At 46.7% G+C, this 25457-nt stretch overlaps 1 protein-coding gene across 1 annotated transcript; it reads right to left on the reverse strand.

The window, feature by feature from the left end:
* Positions 1-515: 515 nt before the first annotated feature.
* On the reverse strand, positions 516-25457 carry GTF3C2 (general transcription factor IIIC subunit 2). The gene is made up of 19 exons (XM_080812941.1): positions 25309-25457; positions 16237-16507; positions 15752-16073; positions 14887-15172; positions 12156-12250; positions 11678-11755; positions 11459-11557; positions 10123-10350; positions 9801-9912; positions 9496-9604; positions 8382-8407; positions 8078-8207; positions 5249-5393; positions 4982-5143; positions 4699-4786; positions 4155-4283; positions 3555-3707; positions 3312-3419; positions 516-3012 (listed from the first exon to the last, which is right to left on the reverse strand). The coding sequence occupies exons 2-19, from the start codon at positions 16481-16483 to the stop codon at positions 2794-2796; spliced, it is 2736 nt and encodes a 911-aa protein (XP_080669067.1). The 5' UTR covers positions 16484-16507; positions 25309-25457; the 3' UTR covers positions 516-2793.

The raw sequence follows: 25457 nt of genomic DNA on the forward strand, positions 1-25457 counted from the left end.
TCATTACACTTCAACTTAAGGTTCCTCATCTGTTAGACTATGTTTATCACACTGGGCTCCTCAATGTTAGGGGTTTACGAGATGTTTTTGGGAGGTATCACTCACTACAGGTTCTTCTTTACCTCAGTTTAAAAAATTATTTTAGAAAGAGCCACTTTTAAACAAAGGGGTTCACAAATAGACCTGTTTGTAAATTTCTAGATTATGTGGTTTCTTAATCTTCCTTTTCAGCTTTAACATTCTAAAATCTTGCTAATATAGTTGCAACATCCTTTCAAGGGTGGCAAAAACTACTCTAAGATCCCTGGCAGATTTTTCAGGCTGGAAGCCTTTGCTTAACTATATCCAGGGAACCCACACTTCAGGAAGCAGCCATCCCTGACTTTCAGGTTCCCACCTGACTAGCTCTAGCTCCTATTTACTCAATGCCTATATGATTAAGACAGGGAAAATCCTGTCACAGGTACTGGAGAAACACAAAGAGGAAGCAAGATAATTTGATGTCACAAACACTTCAATCAAGGCTCCTATATTCAGAACACCATGCCAGGAGTGAATTTACATTAGTAAAAGTAATAGACCAAATGTTGTAGGTTAGAAAGTTGTTCTCTGAAGTCAGACTGTCTACGTTCAAATCCCAGCACTACTACATAGTAAAGTGATCTTTTTCAGACTGCTCAAACTCTCAGAATTTTATCTTTACAGTTAAAATGGGGCAGTATCTACCTCATATGATTAAGTAACATATGCAAAACACCTGAAATAGATCAAATGTTTAAATAAACACTTGATTTACCCTCTTTTCCCCTTCCCTCTTGAGAATTCATGGGGAGGGAGAATTCTTACTAGAGAAATCTGGGAAGCTCCTCGGTAAAAGGTGAGATTTGAGCTGGGATCTTGAAGAATGAATGGGGTTTATGTGGAGATGACGGAGGAACCGTGGGAGCAAAGGTACAGGAAGTGAAATACAGGAATCCATAGATTATAGTATAAAGTGTATATATTGGGAGGGAAGGTTGAAGTAGAATGGCCTTCAGAGAAAAGAGTTTATGGTAGAGAGAGCGAGCAAGGGCTGAAAGCATTCTCCTGATATTCTTTTGGAGTTAGAGACCAAGGCTAAGAGTCAGCAGCAGAAGCAGGGCTGCTGGCACCAACCTGCAGCCTCAACAGCATGGGTCCCCAGGTCCCATCTTTTCTGCCACTGAAAGTGGAATTCCATAATGCAATGCCAAGGGGCTGCCGTGGAGAAGCAAAGCTTCTCTGCAATGAAGGCACTTCCCTATCAGTCAGCTCAAAAATAAACCTGGCTTAACCTGAGCTTGATTACATACAGTATGATGGTACAATACTTGCCTCTTTTGCACTGACAGGGTTGTGATCTCTCTGCCGCTAACAGTCTGGTTGTCTCCGGGTTCTGTTTCCTCTTCTGTACAGGAAGGAAACTGAACTGCTTGATACCTTTCTTCTTGAGATACGATAAATTCCCTACACCCAAGAGGCAGAAAGCTGTTCCCATATATTTGGCCAACCAGACCACAGTGCCAGTGGGTTTTGTTCCATGTAGGCACTAAATTAATCTCCACTCCCTTGCCAGTGGGTTTTGTTCCATGTAGGCACTAAATTAATCTCCACTCCCTTGGCTGGAGCTGGTTACGTATTTTTCTCGATTTCCTGAGGTCATCTCACTACTTCCTGCAAACTTGACTGTACTCCCATACACTATGGTTTGCCTGTTTCTCATTGCTGGGGTCTGTCTTTGGTTCAGAGGCAGTACTGCAGTCCCTATGAGTCCGCAGTTTCCCCCAAGAGAACTGTAATAAGAGGAGATAAAACAATACATTACATTACTTGGGTTTTAAACACCTCCTATATAGAGATTTGAAATAAAGTAGCTAGACATGTTTAATAAGTCAACAGTGGGACATTATCAAAAAGGACCAAAAATCATGACGTGTAAAGAATGGTTAAAGTAACTGAAGATATTTAATCTAGAGAAGAAAAGACTTGGGAAACACATGATAGCTATTTTTAAATATACTTAAAAGGGCAATCACAGGGGAAAATGACTAGATTTCCTAATACCCATGGTGAAATTATATAGAAGTATACTCTTTGACTTGATATAAAGGAAGGTTTTTTAAAACATGACTGCCTTGGAGTGTTCAAGTAGGGTCAGACGACCAGTGATTGGGAATATCTCATAAGCAGGAGCAAGTAAGATCTGAGCCACTGTTCTACTGGTAGGGTGTTTGTGGTGTTTCTCAGTTAAAGAAGTACTATAAGCAGCTTCGGTCCAATAAATTACTGTCACCCCTCCTGGGCCTGTGTGTTGGTTACTCGAAAGAGGAAGTTGAGAAGGCAGCAATACTGGATCCTAGAATACAGTCACACAGGAGCCTTCATGCGGATACCCTTTGCAGTTCTCCAAACACCCACTCACATGTGGTCTCAAAAACACCCAGTACCTTTACTTAGCTTTACCCACTTCACAACATGCTCAATATGAGCAATTTGACTTCCAAGCCTAGGTCAGGCCTGAGTGTTACTCATGAGCCATGGTTTTAGGCTGAGGAGCCTTGAGTTTGTGGAGGGATAGCCCCCCTGCCCGCAGGGGGCTGTGATGACAGAAGTCTGTGGAAGGAGAGGTATCTAAGGAGTCCTGGCAAGGCAGGTCTAAAGGTCCAGGTCTGGCAGCATCACTATTAATGAAGCCCCCAGTTCCTATGGCTCTGTGCATGGGGGAGCCGTTTGTTCCTGGCAGACTTCATTCCAAAGGCCCTGTGTGGACCACGACTAAGGACCGGGCAGAAGGCGATGGCTGGTTGGAGGGAAGCCAGGCCCTTTAATCGGGGAGGATGGCTGGAACATAGCACTGAAGTGGGCTCGACTTTCAAGCTGCATACGGTGGCCCAGTGGTGAGGTGAGTCCACGGACAAAATGGATCCGAACCAGCCCGGACTGTCCCCCAGATACCAGCCATCCATAGGAGTCCAGGTTTGGGCTGAAGCGGACCTGGGAAGAGAAGAGGAAATAAGGGAGATGTTTACAGCTGGTGCTTTAGGGTGAGTCCTAGCTGTAAAGGGAGTGGGGGGAGTGGAGGGATGGGGTGACAATCTGAAAGGACAGGACCATGATGGAGTGAGAGAGGTAGGAAGGAGTTGGGTCTGTCACGCTCTGGAAGATAAGGTTGCCAGAGCTGTCTTCCTTCCTTTCCTCTGCCACCTTTCCATCTCTAACTTCATTGATCATTGGTCCAGAGTTGGGAGGAAATGAGTGTGAAGATGGGTGAAGATAAAAGACAAGGTTTTTACCTTGTGAATCGCCTCTAGCTGCAGCCTGTCCAGGCAGAGCTGCGAATGCCCCTCTCCTTCCTGCATGCGCAGCATTGGCTCCCTGTGGAGCAGATCGTGGAAGGAACTCTGGGGAAGAGAAAGCCAGCGGCTTCTTAGACTCGCATCTTTGCACTGTGGCTCCTTACAATGCCCTCCTGTACCAGGACTAAAGTTTTCTACTTTTTAAAAAATTCCACACCCATTCTCCTGGCCTCAATTTACCAAATCTGTATCCTGAAAGAGCAAGTAGTGATGGTTGACAGTTTCAGCGTAAGTTCGAGCTTTGGGAGGGTTGGGGGCCTCAGATGAAGCAGAAGAATGGTCTCGACCTTCACGGCTGTCCTGATATGGCATCAGATCTGCTTTATATATAGGCTAGAAAGGAGACCATGAGATTAGGTCCTAGAATACTGGAGACAGAATAAAAGAGACAATTGATGGGGCGCCTGGGTGGCTCAGTCGGTTAAGCGTCCGACTCTTGATCTCAGCTCAGGTCTTGATCTCAGGGTCGTGAGTTCAAGCCCTGCGTTGGGCTCCACGCTGGGCGTGGAGCCTACTTAAAAAAAAAGAGAGAGAGAGAGAAAATTGGTTTTGGGCAGGAAAGACTTAAAGATGGAAGACGGCAGTATGTTTAAACACATGCACAGATGCACTAGGGTTGGGAAGATTCTGTACAACTTTGTACTAAGACTTCCCAGGACAATAACAGGTCTGGGAGACCTCATCCATATTTGTATCTTACTACTTTACAGTTCTAATTTAGGAGGTCATGTGGATTAGGACCCAACAGATGGTGCTACCATTAAACAGTCATATACGTACGAATCTTCGCTCTACAGGTCGCTTGACATTTATTGGGTTCAGTGCCATATCAGGCAATATGGCCGCAATGAGCTCCCCGGATATATCTCCTGCGGCTATTGTCCCAAGCCAGTCGGATCCTGAAAGACTCTAGTAAGAGACAGATTTCTTTCATTCATTCATGCACTCATATTGTTTCAGTTCTGTGAACTGGAAACAACAGCACAGTCTGAAGCAGAAGACACACCCAGAGAAACAAAAATGAGTTTATCAGGTGAGGGGCTGGGGGAACTGGGGGAAGGACATTAGGGAGGGCATGTAATGTAATGAGCACTGGGTGTTATATAAGACTGATGAGTCACTGACCTCTACCTCTGAACTAATAATACACTATATGCTAATTAACTGAACTTAAATTTTTAAAAAAAGTTTATCATAACTTTTATCTCTCATGATACAGTTACCATACATTTGTCTTCTTCTATCCAAAACTACTGCCTCTTCCTGATCTCCAGTAGCTGAGTAAAGGAATCATTTTCCTGTGAAAATGAAGAGAGGGGCTCACCCAGACAGTGCCTTTTCGAGGAGCAGTGAAATAGGCCTTGAAACCAAGGTAACCAGCATCAATATAATGAATCCCACAGAGTCCATAACTGTAAGAGGAAGACAAAATAAAACTTTCCTTTTTCCAAGATTGCATTCATTTCCCTTCCCTAATTCCTTCCAGAATTCACATTACCTCAGTGAAACAACTCTCAACCCTCCTCTCCCCACAACAATCTGGCACACTTTGCACCCAACCCTTAGGGCCTGTCCCTAGAGCTCCTCCTATCTGCATCCTGCCGTACGAGGCATAGCAGTTGTCCTGAGCCACAGTGACACCATTGTAGGGGAGCAGCCAGGCCAGCTCTGTACTCAAGAAGCGCTTGATAGAGTTTATGGGTTCATAAGGTCGTCGAAGGTCCCAGAATTTGATTTTGCGGTCACTCCCCGCAGAGACAAGGAAATGGCTGTGGAAAGAGGGGAGAAGTGAGAGAAGATAAAATCTGAGCAAGTCTGGGAGCATCAGCCTTCCCGGGCTTCCCCTCCTGCCCCACAGCTCTCCTGTCCTGTACCTGTTAGCTTTGCACCACTGAAGGGTACGCACAGCCTGGTCATGGGCTAGGAAACACTGGAAGGGGTAGAGCTTCAAGGAGCCGTCAGAGAGCCGAATCCGCTGCAGAGGTGAGTTAGTGGGAAGGTTCCAGAAAACCACCATGCCTGAGATAGGGAAAGAAGGTGTAGGTATTAAAGGCAAGTTCTCTCTTCTTTTGCTCTAATGTCTTTGTCTGGGCTCCTAGGACCTCTGCCTTTTACCCTCAGATGTGACCTCCTTATGAAAGGATATAGGGATCGTGTTCCCTCCGTGATATTTTAGCTCCGACTCTCATCAACAAAAAATAGCTCAGTTTAGGACTTGTGGTTGAAAGACAGACTAAGTACACCCAAGAGCCTCTATTCTCTACTAAATAGCAACAAAGGGATTTTTAAAAAAAGCATAAACCCTCTAGGACAAAGGTTGACGAGCTACAGCCCTTGGGCCAAATACAGCCTAAGGCCTGATTTGGTAAATGAAGTCTGACTGGGAAAAGTCACACCTATTCGTTTACCTAATGTATGGCTGCCTTCATTTCTCAATGCCAGAGTTGAGTAGTTCCAACAAAGGTCAAACAGCCCACAAGCCATAAAATATTCACTATCTGGACCTTTAGAGAAAGGTCTGCAAACTCTGCTCTAAGACAAAGAGAACAGGCAAGGAGCCCAAAGCAACAAGATGTAGAGAAACAGGGGCACCTGGGTGGCTCGGTGGGTTAAAGCCTCTGCCTTCAGCTCAGGTCATGGTCCCAGGGTCCTGGGATCAAGGGATCAAGACCCGCATCGGCTCTCTGCACAGTGGGGAGCCTGCTCCCCCCCTCCCCCCCGCCTCTCTGCCTGCTTGTGATCTCTGTCAAATAAACAAAATATTAAAAAAAAAAAAAAAAGATGTAGAGAAACAGAAAACAAATGAACAAACAGGAACTAACTCTGCCGACCCCAAACAAGCTGCCCCCTGACAAGGGCTGGCAGAGGAGGAGGGAGTCAACAGCATAACTCTAATAAAAGACAAAGAACAGTAAGAATTTTTTTTAAGATTTTATTTATTTGAGAGAGAGAGAGAGCATGAGTTGGGGGGAGAGGGAGAAGCAGACTCCCCACTGAGCAGAGAGCCCGATGTGGGGCTCGATGCCAGGACCCTGAGATCACGACCTAGGCCAAAGGCAAATGCTTAACCAACTGAACCACCCAGGTGCCCCAACAGTAAGAATTTAATAAACAGTAGCTGGGGAAACTATTTGTAGCTAAAAACTCAGGAATGTAGCACCCATGGACCTTTCTTGGAAAAGCTTATTGGCAGCGAACTCCAGCTGAACCGGATTGGTCATGGAGCAGCAAGGGCAGACCGAGAGGGGCGGACCGGTGGACGTGCGTGGTCATTTTAAGGCAGAATTGTAACTCAGGGAATTCAGACAGCAAAACATCAAGAAGGATGTACCCTGATGACGTAAGAATCACCACACCAAAAGAAGCACACGTAAGAGACAGAGAGGGACCGTTAGAAGCGTGAGAGTGCTCATTTCCTGACCTGCTGAGGTGAGACTACTGGTGAGGTCTAACCATGAAATTGTCACCTGTGGAGTCCAACTACCAGAATGCTCTTTATCTATGATTCTTTTCTCTCCCCTTTCAAGCCTTAAGAGTATCTTTAAGGAACTAATGTCTCTGTGGTGAAGGAACATTTGTGGGGAGCGTACCCCATCTCTCAGTTTCCACTCAGTCTTTTTCTTTGAAAAAATTAAAGTGTAATTAAATTTCATGTATTTTCATTTAAAACAGCTTATGTAGGGGCGCCTGGCTGGCTCAGTCGGTGAGGCATATGACTCTTAACTGCGGGATTGACAGTTGAAGCCCCACGTTGGCTGTGATTACGTAAAAATAAAATCTTTAAAATAGTTTATATAGTATGATCCCATCACTACAGAATTCTCTCTCTTGCCATCTGATTTTTTATTTTACACATGCATGGAGAACTCCATGAAATGATGTTCTTTTTTTTTTTTTTTTTTTTTTAGATTTTATTTAAGACAGAGTGCAAGTGAGTGAAAGCATGATCTGGGGGTGAGGGGCAGAGGGAGAGGAAGCAGCAGACCCCCCGCTGAGCAGGGAGCCCAACTCGGGGCTTGATCCCAGGACCTCCAGATCATGACTGAGCCAAAGGCAGACGCTTAACTGATTGAGCCACCCAGGTGCCCCTGTTCATTTGTTCTTTTTTTTTTTTTTTTTTAAAGATTTTATTTATTTATTTGATAGAGACAGCGAGAGAGAGGAAACACAAGCAGGAGGAGTGGGAGAGGGAGAAGCAGGCTTCCCACTGAGCAGGGAGCCTGATGCGGGGCTCGATCCCAGGACCCTGGGATCATGACCTGAGCTGAAGGCAGACGCCCAACGACTGAGCCACCCGGGCGCCCCTGTTCATTTTTCTTAATTATGTCTTTCTGGGTAGAAAAATTCTAGTGACATTTTTCTTTCTTCTTTGTATTTTTTTTTTAAGATTTTTTATTTATTTATTTGACAGACAGAGATCACAAGTAGGCAGAGAGGCAGGCAGAGAGAGAGGAGGAAGCAGGCTCCCCGCTGAGCAGAGAGCCCAATGTGGGGCTCGATCCCATGACCCTGGGATCATGACCTGAGCCGAAGGCAGAGGCTTTAACCCACTGAGCCACCCAGGTACCCCTCTTCTTTGTATTTTTTAACATCGCTTAAACATAATGTCCAGCATTGAACCAAAAAGGAAACTGCCACCAAAAAACAAGTATATATAAAGTTTAAAGAGCAACAGCCCCTTATGCTCTGTTTTGTTTTTTTACCATTGTAGTAGCCAGCAGCCAGGTGGTGGTGGGGCCGGGTGGGCATCCAGGCCAGGCTAAGGCACTGACCGCACTCAGAGGGGTCCGAAGCTTGCATAGACCCCACCTGGAGGGTTGCCACACATTGTACCTACAGGGACAGAAGAGCCAGGACCAGACTCAGGGATGCATACCATTTGCAACAAAGTCTCAAATCAGTGTTTAATCCCGTAGGGGGCAGAGGCAGAAGGAGACTCACTGTGGAACCAGAAAGGGAGGCTCAAGAAGATGGAGCCTTGGCTAAGGTAGCAGGTTCCTCACTCACCTTATAGATGGCGGGCTTCATTGCATCTGCGAGGGAAGAAGAGCGGTAACTGATGCTCTGGGAACAGAGGACTGACGTCCTTACCTGCCTTGCTCTGAGATCAGCACCCCTGATCTGAGAATGAACTTCCCTGACAGCCACCTCTGCAGCACCTTGATCCACCTACCTCTACCTGCCCCCATCTTCTTCCCCCCTCTGTTGTGCGTGTGTCTGTCCTTCCCCATCAGAATGGCTAATTGCTCCACTCTGCTCTGTCCCCACCCTCTCTCACCTCTTCCAGAACTTTGCTCATTTGGTTATCTTTCCTTCCTCCCATTCTGAATGATCCACCTTCTCTCCCTACTGGGTCATTCTCATATTCAGATGTAAACATGCACTATAGTCTTCCAACTGAATGAAACAAACACACAAACCAAACCCCTCCTTGACCCTTGATTCACCTCAAGCACCGCCCTCCATCTATGAGTTCCTCAAGGCCAATCTACTTGCAAGAATTGTCCATGCATCTGTCTTCACTTCCTCACTGACTATTCCTTCCTCAGCCCGTTCCCCCACCAGACCACCAAATATGGGACTTCTCAGGGCTCAAGCCTGGTGCCCTCTTCTCTAAATACTCAGTACAGTTGAAAAGCAAATTTGACAAAGAGGAGGTGCCTTTTGCTAACCCCTTCCTCTTCCTGCCCATCTTCAGCTCTACACTCTCTCCCTCTGTTCCCAACAAAGAGACCGGTGTTCATGTGTGCGAGGCAGTAGGGACAGGAGAGCTCAAGCACAGGACTGGGGGAAGGGGAAGTGTGTGGCAGGGGAGATCAGCCTTAGCAGCTCTTTACACAGCCAATCAGCTGTGGCAGCAGGAGGGGAGAGCCTGAGAGCACAGAGTAGGGAAACGGGAGAAAAGGGGAATGGGCTGGAAGAGCCCAGTGATTAGAAGGCAGGAGAGAGTACCCCTTGCAGGCTGCTGAGAGAGAGTGAGGCTGAGGACAAGAGGTGTGAAGTCAGAGTGGGTGGGGTGCTGAGTGAGGCTTTGTCCAGAGGCTAGGCCGGGAGGACTTTCAGGAGAGACCAGACAGGTCCTGCTACAGCACCACGACCCCCTGCCTGCTGTGCCACTCACCTGGGGGCTGCTGAGCCAGCAGGGCCTCTGGATGGGGGAGACTGAACAGCAGCACCTTCCCATCGGAGCAGGCAAGAGCCAAGAGGCCCAACCTGGGCAGGAGAGGAGCCTAGAGGGGGAGACCAGATTTGTGCTAAGGCTTGCCACCGTCAGGGGCTCTTAGAAAACTTTTGAGGTTTTGGTCCCTGCAAATAACATGGATTTTCTGGGAAAACTCCATCCTCCGCTGTCAACTCTGGGAACTCACAGGGCCTCTCTGTTCTGCCTGTGACTCCTAGGGTACCCTACAACCAACAGGGACGTACCTTCCGAGGGGTGCCTGGAAGTTCCCATGCTCCACTGGGGCAGAACTTGAGGTCCCAGATGCAGCCGTGGTCACAAGCAATCCCATAGACAAAGTGAGCCCTGTTGCCAGGACTGAGGAGAGAAAGCATAGGGGGAGAATGGGCAGGGAGAAGGGGCCTAGAGCCACCAGAGCCTGTGTTCCACCCCATCTCAACCCAATCCAGGCCCCCGGACTCCCATGCCTAGCCCCAATCCAGGCCTCCCAACTCCTCCCCAGCTCTCCTGGCCAGGTTCTCTCCTCCTCAACCACCCTCCCATGGCAGCGTCCCAGCCCCACCTCACCAGCTTTCTTGCTGCAAGGTCCCAAGGCCCCAGACTTGGAGCAGCCCAGGACCTGAATGAAGCTGGCTCAGTGGGTGTGTCTCATTCATGTCAGGGCTGGAGAAAAGGGCCACATACTGCGAAGCTGCTGCCCCCTCTGGCACTGGACACCAGTCCAAAGCCCAGAGGGGTCCCCCTGTGAAGAAGGACACATCCCAGCGCTCTGGGTGTGCTGTAATCGAGCTAAATCTAGAGAAAAGTCAAAGATGGGATGAAGAAAGGAATTAACAAAAGGTAAGGAGGACTTCAGTAGGTGAGTGGGTAAATTAACATCCAAACAATGGAATATTATTTGGCACTAAAAAGAAACAAGCTATCAAACCATGGAAAGGTGTGGAAGAACCTTAAATGCGTATCACTAAGTGAAAGCAGCCCACCGGAAGAGGCTACACACTGCATGATCCCAACTATGGGGCATTTTGGACAAGGCAAAACTATAGACACATCAAAAGATCCATGATAGCAAAAGGTCAGAGGGGAGGGCAGGAGGAGTGGTTAGAGCACAGAGGATTTTTAGGGCAGTGAAACTGGTGTCTGTATGACACCATAATGACGGGGACAGGTCATTACACATCTGTCCAAACCCACAGAAAGTACAACACTGACAGCAACCTAATGTAACCCATGGACTCCAAGTGGTGACGGGTCAGTGCAGGCTCATCAGTTGTAACACATGTGCCCTCTAGTGGGAGAGGCTGGTAAGGGAAGGGGGCGGCTGTGCATGAAGAGGGGGGATGGGGGACAGGGGACATGGGAGATCTCCGCACCGTCCTCTCAGTTTTGCTGTGAATCTAAAACTGCTCCGAAAAAATTAAGTCTTTAAAAAAAAGAAAAGGTAATGAGGACAGAATGGGAGCTCCAGCTGGCGCAGGTATGAACTGGCTTAGGCAAGGGCCAGAGTCTCAAGAATGGTCTACAGGTGAGAACAGTGCTTGGCCACCATCTCTACCTTCCTCCTTTCCTTCCAAAGCCTGTCCAGCTCTAGATCCCCTTCAAAGATGATAGGCTGTGCGTTCTGGTTTACCACAGTGTTCTCCCCAGGGCTGGTCTGTCTGGGTCTCTCTGTGTAGATGTGACCTGTAAACTGGCTGTCCATCCCCCTTGCTCCCCTCAGTCTGGCCAGCAGTGACGAGCACTGCAGATCAGGGCGGGCTGACCAGATCCAGCCAGATCCAACTCCTCCCTTGGAACCCCCTGGAACAGCATCAGGGGGGAAACAGGGCCAATCTGTCATCCCTCTCCATATTCCTTTTTCCTGCTTCTATCTCCTAGAATCAGAGAGACATGCAATCTTCACCTGTTTATTCGGTAGAGTGTGCCGTCCTCAGGAAGTCCTTCACGCTGGACAGAAAACAGTGGAGACTTCTCTTCCTGGGGCAGGTAGGGAGCTGCCTCACTGGGGGCGGGGAGGGAACAGCGTGAGTTTGGACGGTTCACCCACCCCAGGATTCCCCGTCACCCTCCTGTCTCCAGGGGTGTCACCCCCTCCCAGCTTCAGAATGTCTCTTTAACTTACAGTTCAGATAACAAGTGCCACTTCCAGGCCAACGGAATCCATTCTGCAAACTCCCAGTATGAATGCTTCTGTTCTCGGCTGGAGGAACAGAAGCAGCATCAATGGAGGAGGAGAGAAATCCTAGAGCAGCGCTTTCCAGTAAACCTTTCTACAATGATGGAAGTGATCCATTGTCTGTGCTGACAGAGACACCAGCCACTAGCTGCAAGTAGCTACCGGGCACTGGAAATGTGGCTAGTGCAACTGAGAAACTGGACCTTTAATTTTAATTATGTGTAGATCACATTTCAATAGCCGTACACGGCTAGTGGCTACTACGTTGGACAGCACAGCTCTGAAGCTCTTTGCCTTTGACGCAGTGCCTTTTAATTACGAATGTCTTCAGTGTCCTGCCCTGTGAGTGCCTTCCCTCTTTCCCTTGGCCCCACTTCTAGACGCCTCCACCACCCTCTCATCCCCAGCCCCCGTCAAGTCTCACAGGTTCTTGGTGAGATGGAGGCACTTCCAAACAGGGGCCATGATGTGATTTGGTAAGCCATTGGGAGCCATTCCCCGGCAGTGTGGCTTCTGCTTCTGAGGAGCAAATGGGAAAAAAGGAGAATTTTATAGATTAGAGAAAGTCCCCAGAAGGCAGCTTTTCCCGTTTTTACTTTTGTTGGCACTGCTTCCTCTCTAGCCTGACTTATCAGCATCTTAAAAGACTGATGTCGCCGCCATGACGGTGACTTCTCCACCTTCTGCTCCCACTCCTCCATCAAAACTGCAAAGCCTGTTACATATTTTCTGTTCACCCTCCTCGGTGTCTCCATGGCATGTGGTTCAGAGGATTCCCATTTGCTTCCTGAAACCCCTGTCCCATGGGATAGCGTCTCCTTAGTCTTCCGGCCTCTCTGATATTCCCCCACAGGCACTCCCCTCCTCCAACAGGTTTGTGTGATGAAGGTATTTCCCAGAGTCTGTCTTCTCGACCCTCTATACGTATACTCTGGGGACTCTCATCCCATGCCCACGGCTTTGACTACCATCATTAGGCCTGACATCTTAGTAAATGTAAACTTTACCCAGTTCAGCTTTTCTACATTCTAGACTTTTACAGTGTGGTGCCAACCCATGTTATAGAGCCTAAGGCAAAAGGAAAATCAGTAAATACAGTTCCTGTCTTTATTTAAAACTTTGATATTTTGTTCATCATAAATTTGTTGCATTACTTTTTAAAAGATTTTATTTATACAAATATACTATAAAAATAAAGTGCATGAGGGGCACCTGGGTGGCTCAGTGGGTTAAGCCTCTGCCTTTGGCTCAGGTTATAATCCCGGGGTCCTGGGATCGAGCCCCGCACCAGACTCTCTGCTCGGCAGGGAGCCTGCTTCCCCCCTCTCTCTCTGCCTGCCTCTCTGCCTACTTGTGATCTCTGTCTGTTAAATAAATGAAATCTTAAAAAAATAAAAAAATATAAAGTGCATGAGACAAAGAACACGAGCGGAGGGAGGGGAAAAGGGAAACGAAGAAGCAGATTCCCCACTGAGCAGTGAGCCCAACAAGGGTTCGATCCTAAGACCCAGAATCATGACCCAAGCCCAAGGGAGATGCTTAACTGACTGAGCCACCCAGGGGCCCTGCATTACTTTTATTTGTTAAAATGATTTAACAAACTGTTTTGTAAAAATTTGTTGCATCAAAATATTTATCTTGATTTCTGAGGGGTTGGGTGCTCCCTTAAATGTTCTTGAAATAAGGAAGGCACTGGTCTCGTGCACATGACTGGCAACCAGACATCTCCAGTAGGACGGCTCATGGCACACATGCACCTCCAACTCAGTGTGTCAGAAAATGAGCCCATCACCTCCCCTGCTCAGCCTCACTCCTCCCCCGCTCCCACCATTCCTCTGTCCCAAAGTCCGGCACTTAAGAGCACCATCTAGATTAGAAACTCCTACTCCTTCCTTTTCAGAAACTGCCAAGTGCTGCTAATACTCTTAAATGTCTCCTGCACCTATCCCCCACCTTTGCTTGCTTTGCAGCCTGATCCAGGCACTATCACTACGTGGATAACCAAAGCTGTCTTCTGATGTCCGCTGCAGGCTGACCTACTGTCCTAACTGATCGTGTTATTTTTCTCCTTAAAAACTTCTGATGCAGGTAGCCTGGGTGGCTCAGTGGGTTAAAGCCTCTGCTTTCGGCTCAAGTCATGATCCCAGGGTCCTGGGATCGAGTCCCGCATCGGGCTCTCTGCTCGACAGGGAGCCTGCTTCCTCCTCTCTCTCTGCCTGCCTCTCTGCCTACTTGTGATCTCTGTCTGTCAAATAAATAAAATCTTAAAAACAAAACAAAACAAAACAAACTTCTGATGCTCAGAGTTTCTGTGATGATGAAAACGTTTTGGAAATGGGTAACAGTGATGGCTGCACAACACCAGGAATGGGCTAATGCCACTCAGTTGTACTTTTTTTTGGGTGGGGGGAGCAGTGGGAAAGGGGAGAGAATCTCAAGCAGGCTCCACGCCTAGCACAGCCTGATGCGGGGCTCCATCTCACGACCCTGAGATCATGACCTGAGCCCAAATCAGGAGTTGGATACTTAACGGGCTGAGCCACCCAGACGCCCCCAAAATAATTTACATGTTTAAGTGGCAAACTTTATGTTATGTATATTTTACCACAATTCAACAAACATACAAACACCCGTGTTAGCTCCTACGAGTCTTTGTCCTTCCATCCTCTCAAGTTCGATCCCCCACTGCCTCCCCACTGCCCCCAGCCTTCTGCTGGTCCCGCAGGGCACTGCTATACCTTTGGGAACTTGCTAAGAGCTCTCAACAGCTCTGCCTGCTCTGACGCCCTGTCCCGGGAATTCCCGGGAAAACCAATCTCTCCTATTTACCTTTTAAGACCTAGCCCAGTCCTGTTCACTGCCTCCTGGACACACCAGAAGCCTCTGGTTCCCTCCCGGTGAAGCCCTCCTCACACGGTGGTCTCCGCCAGGCAGGAGGCTGTCTTAGTCACATGTGTCCCCTAGTGCTGTGCAGGTGCCCGCATCTGAAGGGGTGACCTCATGCGCTTGCCCCCCAGCCCCTGCCCGCTCGACTGTTTCCTCCTTTACTTATTCTGGCCATCAGTTACTAGGCCAAAGCTTTCCACTGGGGCACCCTGCAGACCTTCCTAACAGTCCCCCTGTCTCCCCATTCACTTCTTGTTCATTCAGCTTACCCCTGACGTGGATCCTCGCGGGGTGCTTTGAGGCACCACAGGCTCGGGTTCAGAGGAGCTCTCGCTTGGGGCCTCGCTTTCCTCTCCATCTTCAGCCTCAACCTGGAGAACAAAGTCTTCGTCCCGCGCAGTGTCATCCTCTTGTTCTCCACCTTGACAGGCTGCCTGCTGCCGGTTTTTCTTCGGTTTGGCGGGGCTGCTCACCTTGGGGCTCTCAGGACAGGACACTGGAGCAGGCAGGGCCGTTGAGAGCTCTTCGGCCAATTCCTGAAGGTACAGAAGTGCCCTGCGGGACAGGGCAGGGTCAGAGCCATACTCACACTTAATTGAGAGCCCACTTTTCCAGATACTTGGCCGATTATCTCAGTGGACCTGCCCAGTGACCCTGGGAAGCAGCTATTTGTTTCCCCTCCCCCCTTTGATAAAGAACCAGAAATCTAGGGAAGTTAAGGGACTTGGCCAAGAGAGGACTCAGATCACGTATGTGGAATCTGAATCCAGGTCTGACAACTCCAAGTTCAAGGCACTTGCACTCTACCGCAGTCAGAGATCAGTGAGAGCCCAGAGAAGAATGGAAGGGCACAGAGACTGATAGATACTGGGTGAGGAAAATTACAACGAAGGCCTGGAGGAAACTGGAAAACGTGACAGGATACAAGGCAGGGAAAGCCATCTCCTAGACAAACTCAGCAACAGATAAAAAACTGCTGTGGTAAGAGCTAGAAGATGGCTCAAGTCCCCAGAACCCAGATGCTACCCCCACTTACCTGACAACTCATCACAGCCTCTCAGCTCTCCAACACCTGCCCCCACCAACCCTTCACCCCGACCGCCCTCCACCCAAGCTGTGCCCCACAATCCTTACACTTGGGCAGCCCTTCGGCGGGGTCGTTCCCCAGGAGGGGTCTCAAAGTCCTCAGGGGGCCTCTTTGGAGGTGGAGACTCTGGCTGATCTAGGTCTTTGGACAACTTCAGCAGTAGCAGCTCTGCCTTGGACCTTCGACCTCGTTTCTTAGGCATGGGGGTGGATAGAGGGTTGGATTGATCTAAGAGACCAGGAACCAGAGGGGCTGATGGAGGATTAGGCTGTTGGGGCCTTTTGGGGCCTTTCCGTGTGCTACCACCTCTCTTCCGGCCAGGCTTTGAGGCCCTAGGCTTTGAGACCTTTGACATCTCTGAAGAAAGATCTGTAGAGAAGAATATGGGTCTGTGAGATGGGACCAGAGCTCAAACCTCTTTGGAATAGATTACACCATACCCAGGTTGGTAGGATCCTGTGAGCTCACCCTGCTCTCTTTCATCTTAAGCTAAGCACAGGGAGATAAAAAGAGGAAAGGACAAGGTACATACCTTGCTGTTCAAGTCTGGAGAGGCTTTCTTGCTCTGCAGGGAGCCTCCTCTCACCAAGAGAGTCCTCAAATCCAGGCAAAGGTGCAGGCAAAGACATCTCTCTGGAAGCCTCAGCACTAGTTGTTTCGGAAGAGGCCTTGACATCAAGCTGATTTAGCACCTCTTGTCCAGGAGAGTCTACCACAGTCATGCTCCCCACGGGGCCGGCCTCCCCCAGGGCAACACAGCCGACCCCGCAGGTATCCATCAGCACCCCCTACAATGGCTGCCCCTGCAGAGACATACACATGAGTAGAAGGCAAAAGCTATTTGCACTGGCTCAGATTTTTCCTCCTTTCCTGTCTTTTCTCCTCCCACCCCACCCACTGTCCACCCCCAGCCAAAAACCCAAGCTCCCTGATCACTCATTCATTTAACAATTACTAAGCATCTTCTATCCGTTCTAGGAACTGGTCAATATGACAATAAGCAAGACAGACAAGGTCCCTGCCCTCATGGAACTTAGACACTAACGCAGCTAGCACTGAACAGACAGTAAGAAAGCTACCATTTGGGGCGCCTGGGTGGCTCAGTGGGTCAGAGCCTCTGCCTTCGGCTCAGGTCATGATCTCAGGGTCCTGGGATCGAGCCCCGCATTGGGCTCCCTGCTCGGCAGGGAGCCTGCTTCCCCCCCACCTCTCTGCCTAACTTGTGATCTTTGTCTGTCAAATAAATAAATAAAATCTTAAAAAAAAAAAAGAAAGCTACCATTTATTTATTAAATGCTTACTATGTGCCAAGCACTATATTTTTCAGCCAGTTTATTTATTTATTTTTTACAGATTTAATTTATTTATTTGACAGAGGGAGAGACAGCGAGAGAGGGAACACAAGCAGGGGGAGTGGAGAGGGAGAAGCAGGCTTCCTGCTGAGCAGGGAGCCCAATGTGGGGCTCGATGCCAGGACCCTGGGATCATGACCTGAGCCGAAGCCAGGCACTTAACCAACTGAGCCACCCAGGTGTACCTTTTTTCACCCATTTTAATTTAAAGCTCTTAAGTTTTTTCATAAGGATAATGCAGTGAATGAACAATTATTCAACTTTCCCTAAAACCCAATGAAATGAATCACCTCCTTCCCCTTAAAAAATAAAAACAAAAGGGTGAAAAAAATCTTCCTAAACTTCCCAAACCTCCTAGGAACAGACTACAAAGAATAACTACCAAGGGGTGTCTGGCTGATGGACACCGGGGAGGGTACGTGTTGCAGTGAGCTCTGTGTGTTGTATAAGACTGTTGTGTAAGACAGTAAGCTCTGTGTGTTGTGTAAGACTGTTGTGTAAGACTGTTGTGAATAACAGACCTGTACCTCTGAAACAAATAATACATTATATGGTAATAAATAAATAAATAAATAAAAGAATAGCTGCTGATAAATACATAAAATTTAGACCAATTGAAGGAGGATGCCTAGAGCTAACATCCACCTTTGTGAATACTAGTCAAGAAATAGATTTATTTAACAATAAGTAAAAGTTCTTTAGCGCTCTGCCACTAATCTTTTACCTGAAGAGGGGAGGCTATGAGATAATTAAGGAACATCCTACCACATTAAGAGACCTTTCCCACATTGAAGAATGGATTAAAAACTGTTAAAAAGAGACAGAGAGAGAGAGATGACTCACACCTGCACCAGAGCAGGGGAGGGGCAGAAGGAAATCGAGAGTCTCAAGCAGACTCCCGCTGAGCGCAGAGCCTGATCCCAGGACTCTGAGCTCATGACCTCAGCCAAAACCATGAGTCAGTCGCTTAACTGACTGAGTCACCCAAGCGCCCCTCTTCATTTTTTTCCCCCAAACCCAGAAAACCACTTGTGCAATCATGGCAAAAGTAAACTGACAAGAGATAAACAAAACACTGCACCCCAGACCAAAAAGCTAAGTAACACAGAACTGCAAGGTTTTTGGCCAGAATAACTTGCCTATGACAAAGAAGGAGAAATATAGCTCAAATCACAGAAGGGAAACCCCCATGGGTCTGTATATGCTTTAAGGATGTTTAATACAGGGGTGCCTGGGTGGCTCAGTCATTAAACGTCTGCCTTTGGCTCAGGTCATGATCCCAGGGTCCTGGGATTAAGCTCGGCATTAGGCTCCCTGCTCAGCAGGAAGCCTGTTTCTCCCTCTCCACTCCCCCTGCTTGTGTTCCCTCTCTCGCTGTGTCTCTTCCTGTCAAATAAATAAACAAAATCTTAAAAAAAAAAAAAAAGGATGTTTAATAGAACCAAAAGCAGTATACTACATTGCTTCCAAAATGCCTAGCAGGCCACTGGAACCATAAGGAGTTGTTTTAAAGGCTACAGAGTAAGAAACTGAAAACAAAAGAAACACAAAGAAAAGAAAAAATGTACAAGATGACTTAAGATATGACTATAACAATAACCAAAGATCAATTCATCCATTAAAAATAAAAGAATAAAGATTTGGATTTGGATTGATTTAAAAGCCAAACTATATGCTTTGAAAGAGATATCTAAAAGAGCCGGAAGTCAAAAGATATAAAAATATAGGGCAGATGTAGGCACAAAGAAAACACGAGTTTTGTTGGTAATAGTAAAGTTGAATTCAGGGGAAAAAGTATTAAAAGGGACAAAAAGGGAATACTTTATAATAAATAAAACTTCAACTTGTATAAAAGATAAATGTCATGAACTGTTAGACATCAAATGACATATCATCAAAACAAAGCAAAATCTTCAGGAAATACAAGAACTACTTCTTTTAACCCCTGACAGATCAAGTAGATAAGGACAGAGAAGACATGAATGAAATGGTTATCTGACCTCTCTACTGGTCAAGGTTCAGCTGCATAGAACAGAATCCTCTCTAGCCAGTTCAGCTGCAAGGGATTTATTGGAGGGTATTACATGGTTCACATCAGTGGTTCCTAAAGCGTGGTCTGGGCAGCATCAGCACCGCTGTCCTAGACCTCCTGAATCAGAAACTCTGGGATGGGGCCAGCACTTTGTATCTTTAAAAGTCCTGCAGACTCTTTGGATGTACATGCAAGCTTGAGAACCACCTGCATACAGGATCACTGGGAGGGCTGGGCGGGGGGGAGGGTTGTACAGTTTAGGAACAAGTGCTTGTCAAAATGGGAAGTCGCCTGGCAGCTGCTGGTTCAAGAACCACAGGACCTCCCCAATGCCACCATGAGGAGGCGGCACCTGTGAATCAAGAAGCCCCTGCCACAGCTGATCAGAAAGTGACCCGACTCCACAGGGAAAACCCTTCTCTGGCTCCCAGGTCCAGAATCATACCCTTGCCACAATCTGAACCAGAAAAATGTATGGCCTCCTGGCCTGCCTCTCCCCTCTCTAAACTCGGGTCCAAATTTGAGTTCTTCAAGAGCATATGTGATTGACGAGACCTAAATCATATTCAGAATCCTGGATGGAAAAAAATTCCAGGAATTGAAATTTCTAGCTTTCCAGGCTCTCCAGTAGAGGCTTCTCCTTCTCTCACATCCCACTGACTCCACGGTAGAAAGTGGGATCAGTGTCTTTTGTCAGTTCCTCTCCGACACCACTGGTAGACTAGCAGTCCTCCCTATGCTGTAAAAACTGTCCTTTGACGCTCCTACCAGTCAGCTAAACCACTGCTACTCACTCGCTGTAATATACTGGACCTTGTTGTCTCAAAAAACCTTTTAACCTCCTAAATCACAAAGCCATCCCACTATCTGATCACAACCTTCCATTATTAGAGCTAGACTGCTCAACTGCTACCACTGTATCTATTCTTCAACCGTATCAAGCCACCATCATTGATCTCTCCAATTTCCCGTGTTGGCCACATCCTATCCAGCTTAGATTCCTTTATTTTAATCAGACTTTTGCCAATAGTACAAACTTCTTTTCTTGTCTTTTTGTTCCACAGGACTGGCAAAATTTAAGCTCTGGATGAACCAATCATCCTTTTACTCTACGTGTGTATCTAAGCTGCCCGCGGGCTAGCAATCACACTTTCTCTCTTGTCAGCCCCCATATTACCTCTCCCCCAACATCTGATCCCAATTCTCAGCAGATGATTTTACCTCTGATTTCCGAAACAAAACCCAGAGCCATTGTGTGGGACATACTTCGATGTCTGATCAAGTAGTCCAACACGACCTGCATCTGAACACCTCATCTACTTTCTAAGCCAAACTTCCACTTGTGTTCTGGCTCTATTCCCCCACTCCCTAAGGACACTGGAATTGGTTAGCCCCCTTTTTTTTTTTTTAAACTGGTTGTTTCCCAACTGCATTTAAATTTAAATGTCTCTAATTCTCGGGTGCTTGGGTGGCTCAGTTGGTTAGGCAACTGCTTTCCCCTCAGGTCATGATCCTGGAGTCCCAGAATCGAATCCCGCATCCGGCTCCCAGCTCCACAGGGAGTCTGTGCTTCTCCCTCTGATCTTCTTCCCTCTCATGCTCTCACTGTCTCTCTCTCAAATAAATAAATGGAATTTAAGTAAATAAATAAATAAAAATAAGTGTCTCTAATTCTCATTTTAACACACATACAACAATCCTTTAACCCATATTCTTCTCCCGCCACGCCCCACAGTCAAACTTTTAAAGAGTTGTCTGCCCTTGATGTTTTAATTACCCTGCTTCATTTTGACTAGGATATTGCCCTCCCAACTCATCACTGAGGCTAAAGTCATCAATAATTGCCCGGTCAACGAATACAATGGACACTTCTCAGTCTTGTTTAACCTGATCTCTCAGCAGCACAGACTACTGACCACAACTTTCTTGGAACATTCTCTTGAGAGGCAGTTCAAGTGCAGCAACGTTTCAGATTTTTACAAATTTTCCTCAATCATTTACAGCTGTCTCACTCACACCTATTCAGCAGCCTCTTTCTTTCTTTGCAAATGTACCTCTTTTTTCTTTCTGAAGCATTTAACTTAGTTGCTTTCTTTTTTAGAATTGTTTTTATAAAACTTTTAGCTGACACAAAATACCTGTAAATACATGTAGGATGTAAAGAGTAACAATGAAGTACCAATTTATCTGCCATGTTTCAACCTTTTTTTTTTTTTTTTTAGGATTTTATTTATTTATAAGAGAGACTGGGAGAGAGGGAACACAAGCAGGGGGAGTGTGAGAGGGAGGAGCAAGCTTCCCGCTGAGCAGGGAGCCTGATGCGGGGCTCCATTCCAAGAGTCTGGGATCATGACCTGAGCCAAAGGCAGACACCCAATGACTGAGCCACCCAGGTGCCCCTCAACTTAGTTTTAATAGCAATAACTCTTTCATACTCAAATTTCTTTAAAATTCAAACATATATCACAATTATACAAATATGATAACAAATTAACTGACATTAGAAAATGTTGAGAACCATCACAATGATTCTTGGCAAGCATTCAACTCAGTCACTGGGAATAGAATGACCAGGCCTATAGGAGAAAAGCCTATATATAGGCTTCAAGGATACAGTGTGCCATGAGTATCGGTCCCTACACTCTACAGAGGAATGTCAGTTAACACAGAACTAGTTAAACAGGTTATCACTTAAGAGAATTTCTAGGTATGCCTTGAAGATTTTCCACATCAGTACACACACACACATCATTCTTCTGGAGAACACTATCCAGTGTTTCACAGAATTATAGTTGTACTCATTTTACCACACCCTTGCCAATCTTTAATTTTTGCCAATCTAATGCATGAAAGAATTCTTCCCTATTGTATTTATTTGCATTGTCCTGATAATGATTGAAGTTAGCAACTTCTTTTTATCTGTTGGATATACAAATATCCAACGAGATATATATATACACACACACATATATATGTGTATATATATGTATACATATCCATATATACATACACATATATACACGCATATACATACGTATATGTATATGCTCTCCCTGCTTATGCTTGCTTGCTCTCTCTAATGAATAAATCTTAAAAATAAAAAATAAAAAAGCTACATTTAATGGGACGCCTGGGTGGCTCAGTTGGTTAAGCAGCTGCTTTCGGCTCCGGTCATGATCCCAGCATCCTGGGATCGAGTTCCACATCAGGATCCTTGCTCGGCAGGGAGCCTGCTTCTCCCTCTGCCTCCGTCTGCCAGTGCTCACTCACTCTCTCTCTCTGACAAATAAATAAAATCTTAAAAAAATAATAAAATAAAATAAAATTAAAAAGCTACATTTAAGATTCAAACTAGAGAAAGTATTAGAAGAAAATAAAATAGGATATGTTTAAATTGGCAGGGTAGGAAATGGCCTTTTTAAGACAATCATATGGACACACACACACACACATTTTTAAAGATTTGAGAGAGCGCGCATGCACACACAAGCATGAGGGAGAGAGGGAGGGAGAATCTCAAGCAGACTTCTCACCCAGTAAGGAGCCCCACACGGGGTTCAATCTCACGACATTCAGATCAGGAACTGAGCTGAAACCAAAAGTCAGTCACTTAACTGACTGTGCCACCCCCCAGGCACCTGGAATATGTCACAAACAAATAAAATCTTTTAAAAAATTATTTTAAACAAGATTTTATTTGTGTGAGAGAGCACGTGGGTAGGTGTAAGCAGGCGGAGCAGCAGGCAGAGAAGCAGGCTCCCAGCTGTGCAAGGAACCCAATATGCGACTAGATCCCAGGACCCTGGGATCATGACCTGAGCCAAAGGCAGAGGCTTAACTGACTGAGCCACCCAGGGACCCACTTTTTTTTTTTAATTTCTTTGTCAGAGAGAGAGAGAAGACATCCATATTTTTTTTACGAATTGCCTATACATATAATTTGCCCATACCTCTACAGGACGAATCAATCTTGTATTGATCTGTGGAGTTGTTATTTATGTTGCAAATACTTTGTTTCTGCTTTTTAAAGAAGATTTATTATTTTGGGGGGGAGGGGCAGAGAAAGAGGGGGAGAGAGAGAATCTCAAGCTGACTCTTCACTGAGATTGGAGTCATACCTGGGGCCCCATCCATACCCTGAGACCATTACCTGCGCCGAAATCAAGAGTCAGGCGCTGAACTGACTGAGCCACCCAGGTACCTCACTTTGTTTCTTCTTTTAAAAAAATAAAAAACTTTGTTTATAATGTTTCTTGTTAAACTGAAGTTATATTTTTGAGTTAAATTTCTCAGTCTTTTCCTTTATGAGTTGTTTTGTGTCTTAAAAAGGCCATTTCCTACCCTGCCAATATAAACATATCCTATTTTATTTTCTTCTAATACTTTCTCTAGTTTGAATCTTAAATGTAGCTTTTTTTTTTTTAAGATTTATTCATTAGAGAGAGGGAGCAAGCACAAGCAGGGGGAGCAGCAAGCAGAGGGAGAAACAGGCTCCCCATTGAGCAGGGAGCCCAATATGGGACTCCACCCCAGGATTCTGGGATTATGACCTGAGCCAAAGGCAGACGCTAAACTGACTGAGCCACCCAGGTGCCCTTAAATGTAGCTCTTCAGTCCATGTGGAATTCTCTTATGATAAGAAACATGCGTTTTTACTTATTTCATATCTACTTCACTTGAAAGTTTTGTAAGAATCTTGCCTGATTCACTACTGAATCCAGAACCTGGTACATGGTAAGCGCAATAATTAAACTTTGCTGATTTAATGACTAACTCCTCAAGCTGCAAAAAATTCCTATAAGGATTCACTCCTGTAGAAGGCAGCAGCAGGCTATCGTGGTTAATTTCCATTTATGATTTCACAACACAAATTCTAAACACAAGTAAAGGAAGGGATGTTTAATTGGTGCTACCGTTTATAGAAGTTTACATTTGCACCTCAACTTGTTTGGAATACTGCCTCAAGGGTGCCAGGATTTCCCCAGTCAAGGAAAATAACCAGTTAACACGGTTCCTGAAGTATGGAATTACTTTAAGCACTTTTGTCTAATACACTGTTTCCCAAAATGTTCCGATGGCGCAGCTAGTGGTATGCAAGACGATTTTAGAGATACAAAAATGTACGACTTTAACTGTGTTTATTTTAACTTGTATGAAAAACTAGCCCGTGGGGGCGCCTGTGTAGCCCAGCCTGTAAAGCCTCCCACTCTTGATTTCTGTTCAGGTCGTGATCTCAGGGTCGTGAGACCGAGCTCTGGAATCCGGCTCCCCGCTGGGCTTGCAGCCAGTTTAAGATTCCCTTCCCCGGCGCCCCTCCCCCCGACGCCCCTCCGCGCGCGCGCTCGCTCTCAAAAAAACAAAAAACTCCGTAGTCCTTCAAACCCACGGTTTCATATGTCTTGCTCAGACTGAGACTAAAGCACTTAAACTTGAAAAACAATTTAAATAAAACTATTAAGAAAATAATAGTATATTAGATAAGAAGGGACGGCAAAAAGTAACCAAGGAAGAGGAATGGCTGAAGTTTGTTTAACAATATGCCGCTAGATCGAAGAGGCTTTGCCAAACACACTACACCTCTCTAACAAAGTGAGTTACCACGGGTGGGGCTGAAGTCGCCTCCTCCGCCTTCCCCAGCAGACAGCCTACTTGCCGCGGGATAAAAGCACCAGAAGGGAAACATAACTGGCCCTTGGCTGCGCCAATGGGGTTGGAGCGCGGCGGGCACAACCCCGGGGTTAGAAGAGCCTCATGGAGGAAGAGGCTGGGACACAGCACGGTGAGACTAATCCGCTACCACTCTAGGAGTGATCGCCTGCCCTTCTTCAGTCATGGGTGTGGGGACAGCCTCCACCACTAGCCTGCGCTGAGAGCGAGCCCTGAGTTTCCTGAGGCTCAGAACTACTATAGCTTCGCTGAGTCCGACGGATGCAATGTAAGCAGCGCCGCGGCCGGGACACAGGATGCCGTGCTACCGCACCGCGTCGGGGAAGAAGGCAAGAGCCGTGATTAGCAGGGCTGAGGAATGTCCGGTTGCAATACAGAAAAGGAGGTGGGGTGTGTGATAGTTTCTGTAGCAGCGCGGGGGCTGGAGGTCGCGATGCTATGCAGAGAAGGAACAGCAGAGTCGGGAGTCGGTTCCCAATATCTTAGTGCGATGGGAAAAGGAGGAGGAGGAGTAATCGTGGGGCCCCCGCACACCCCGTTGCGGTACACTTACCCTCACCAAAGTCCTTCCGGAAGTCCAAGTTCGAAGATGGCGCCGCCTGTCTGGTCGCGGTTTTATGACGAAATCTGGTAGCTACTCTTTATTGACCCCTCCCCCCACCACCGGCCTCCAATGCACAAGGTAAACACGTGAGCTTCGTG

The sequence above is a fragment of the Martes martes genome (genome assembly GCF_963455335.1).
Source record: "Martes martes genome assembly, chromosome: 9".
Lineage (NCBI taxonomy): Eukaryota > Metazoa > Chordata > Mammalia > Carnivora > Mustelidae > Martes > Martes martes.

Excerpts from the sequence above, each read along its gene's own strand:
- GTF3C2 (XM_080812941.1), bottom strand. The coding sequence starts at position 16,483 with ATGGATACCTGCGGGGTCGGCTGTGTTGCCCTGGGGGAGGCCGGCCCC. Across the intron at positions 8,408-9,495 it reads GCTGGCTCAGCAGCCCCCAG|ATGCAATGAAGCCCGCCATC; the intron begins GTGAGTGGCACA and ends CTTCCCTCGCAG. Across the intron at positions 3,013-3,311 it reads AGCTAGAGGCGATTCACAAG|GTCCGCTTCAGCCCAAACCT; the intron begins GTAAAAACCTTG and ends TTCTCTTCCCAG.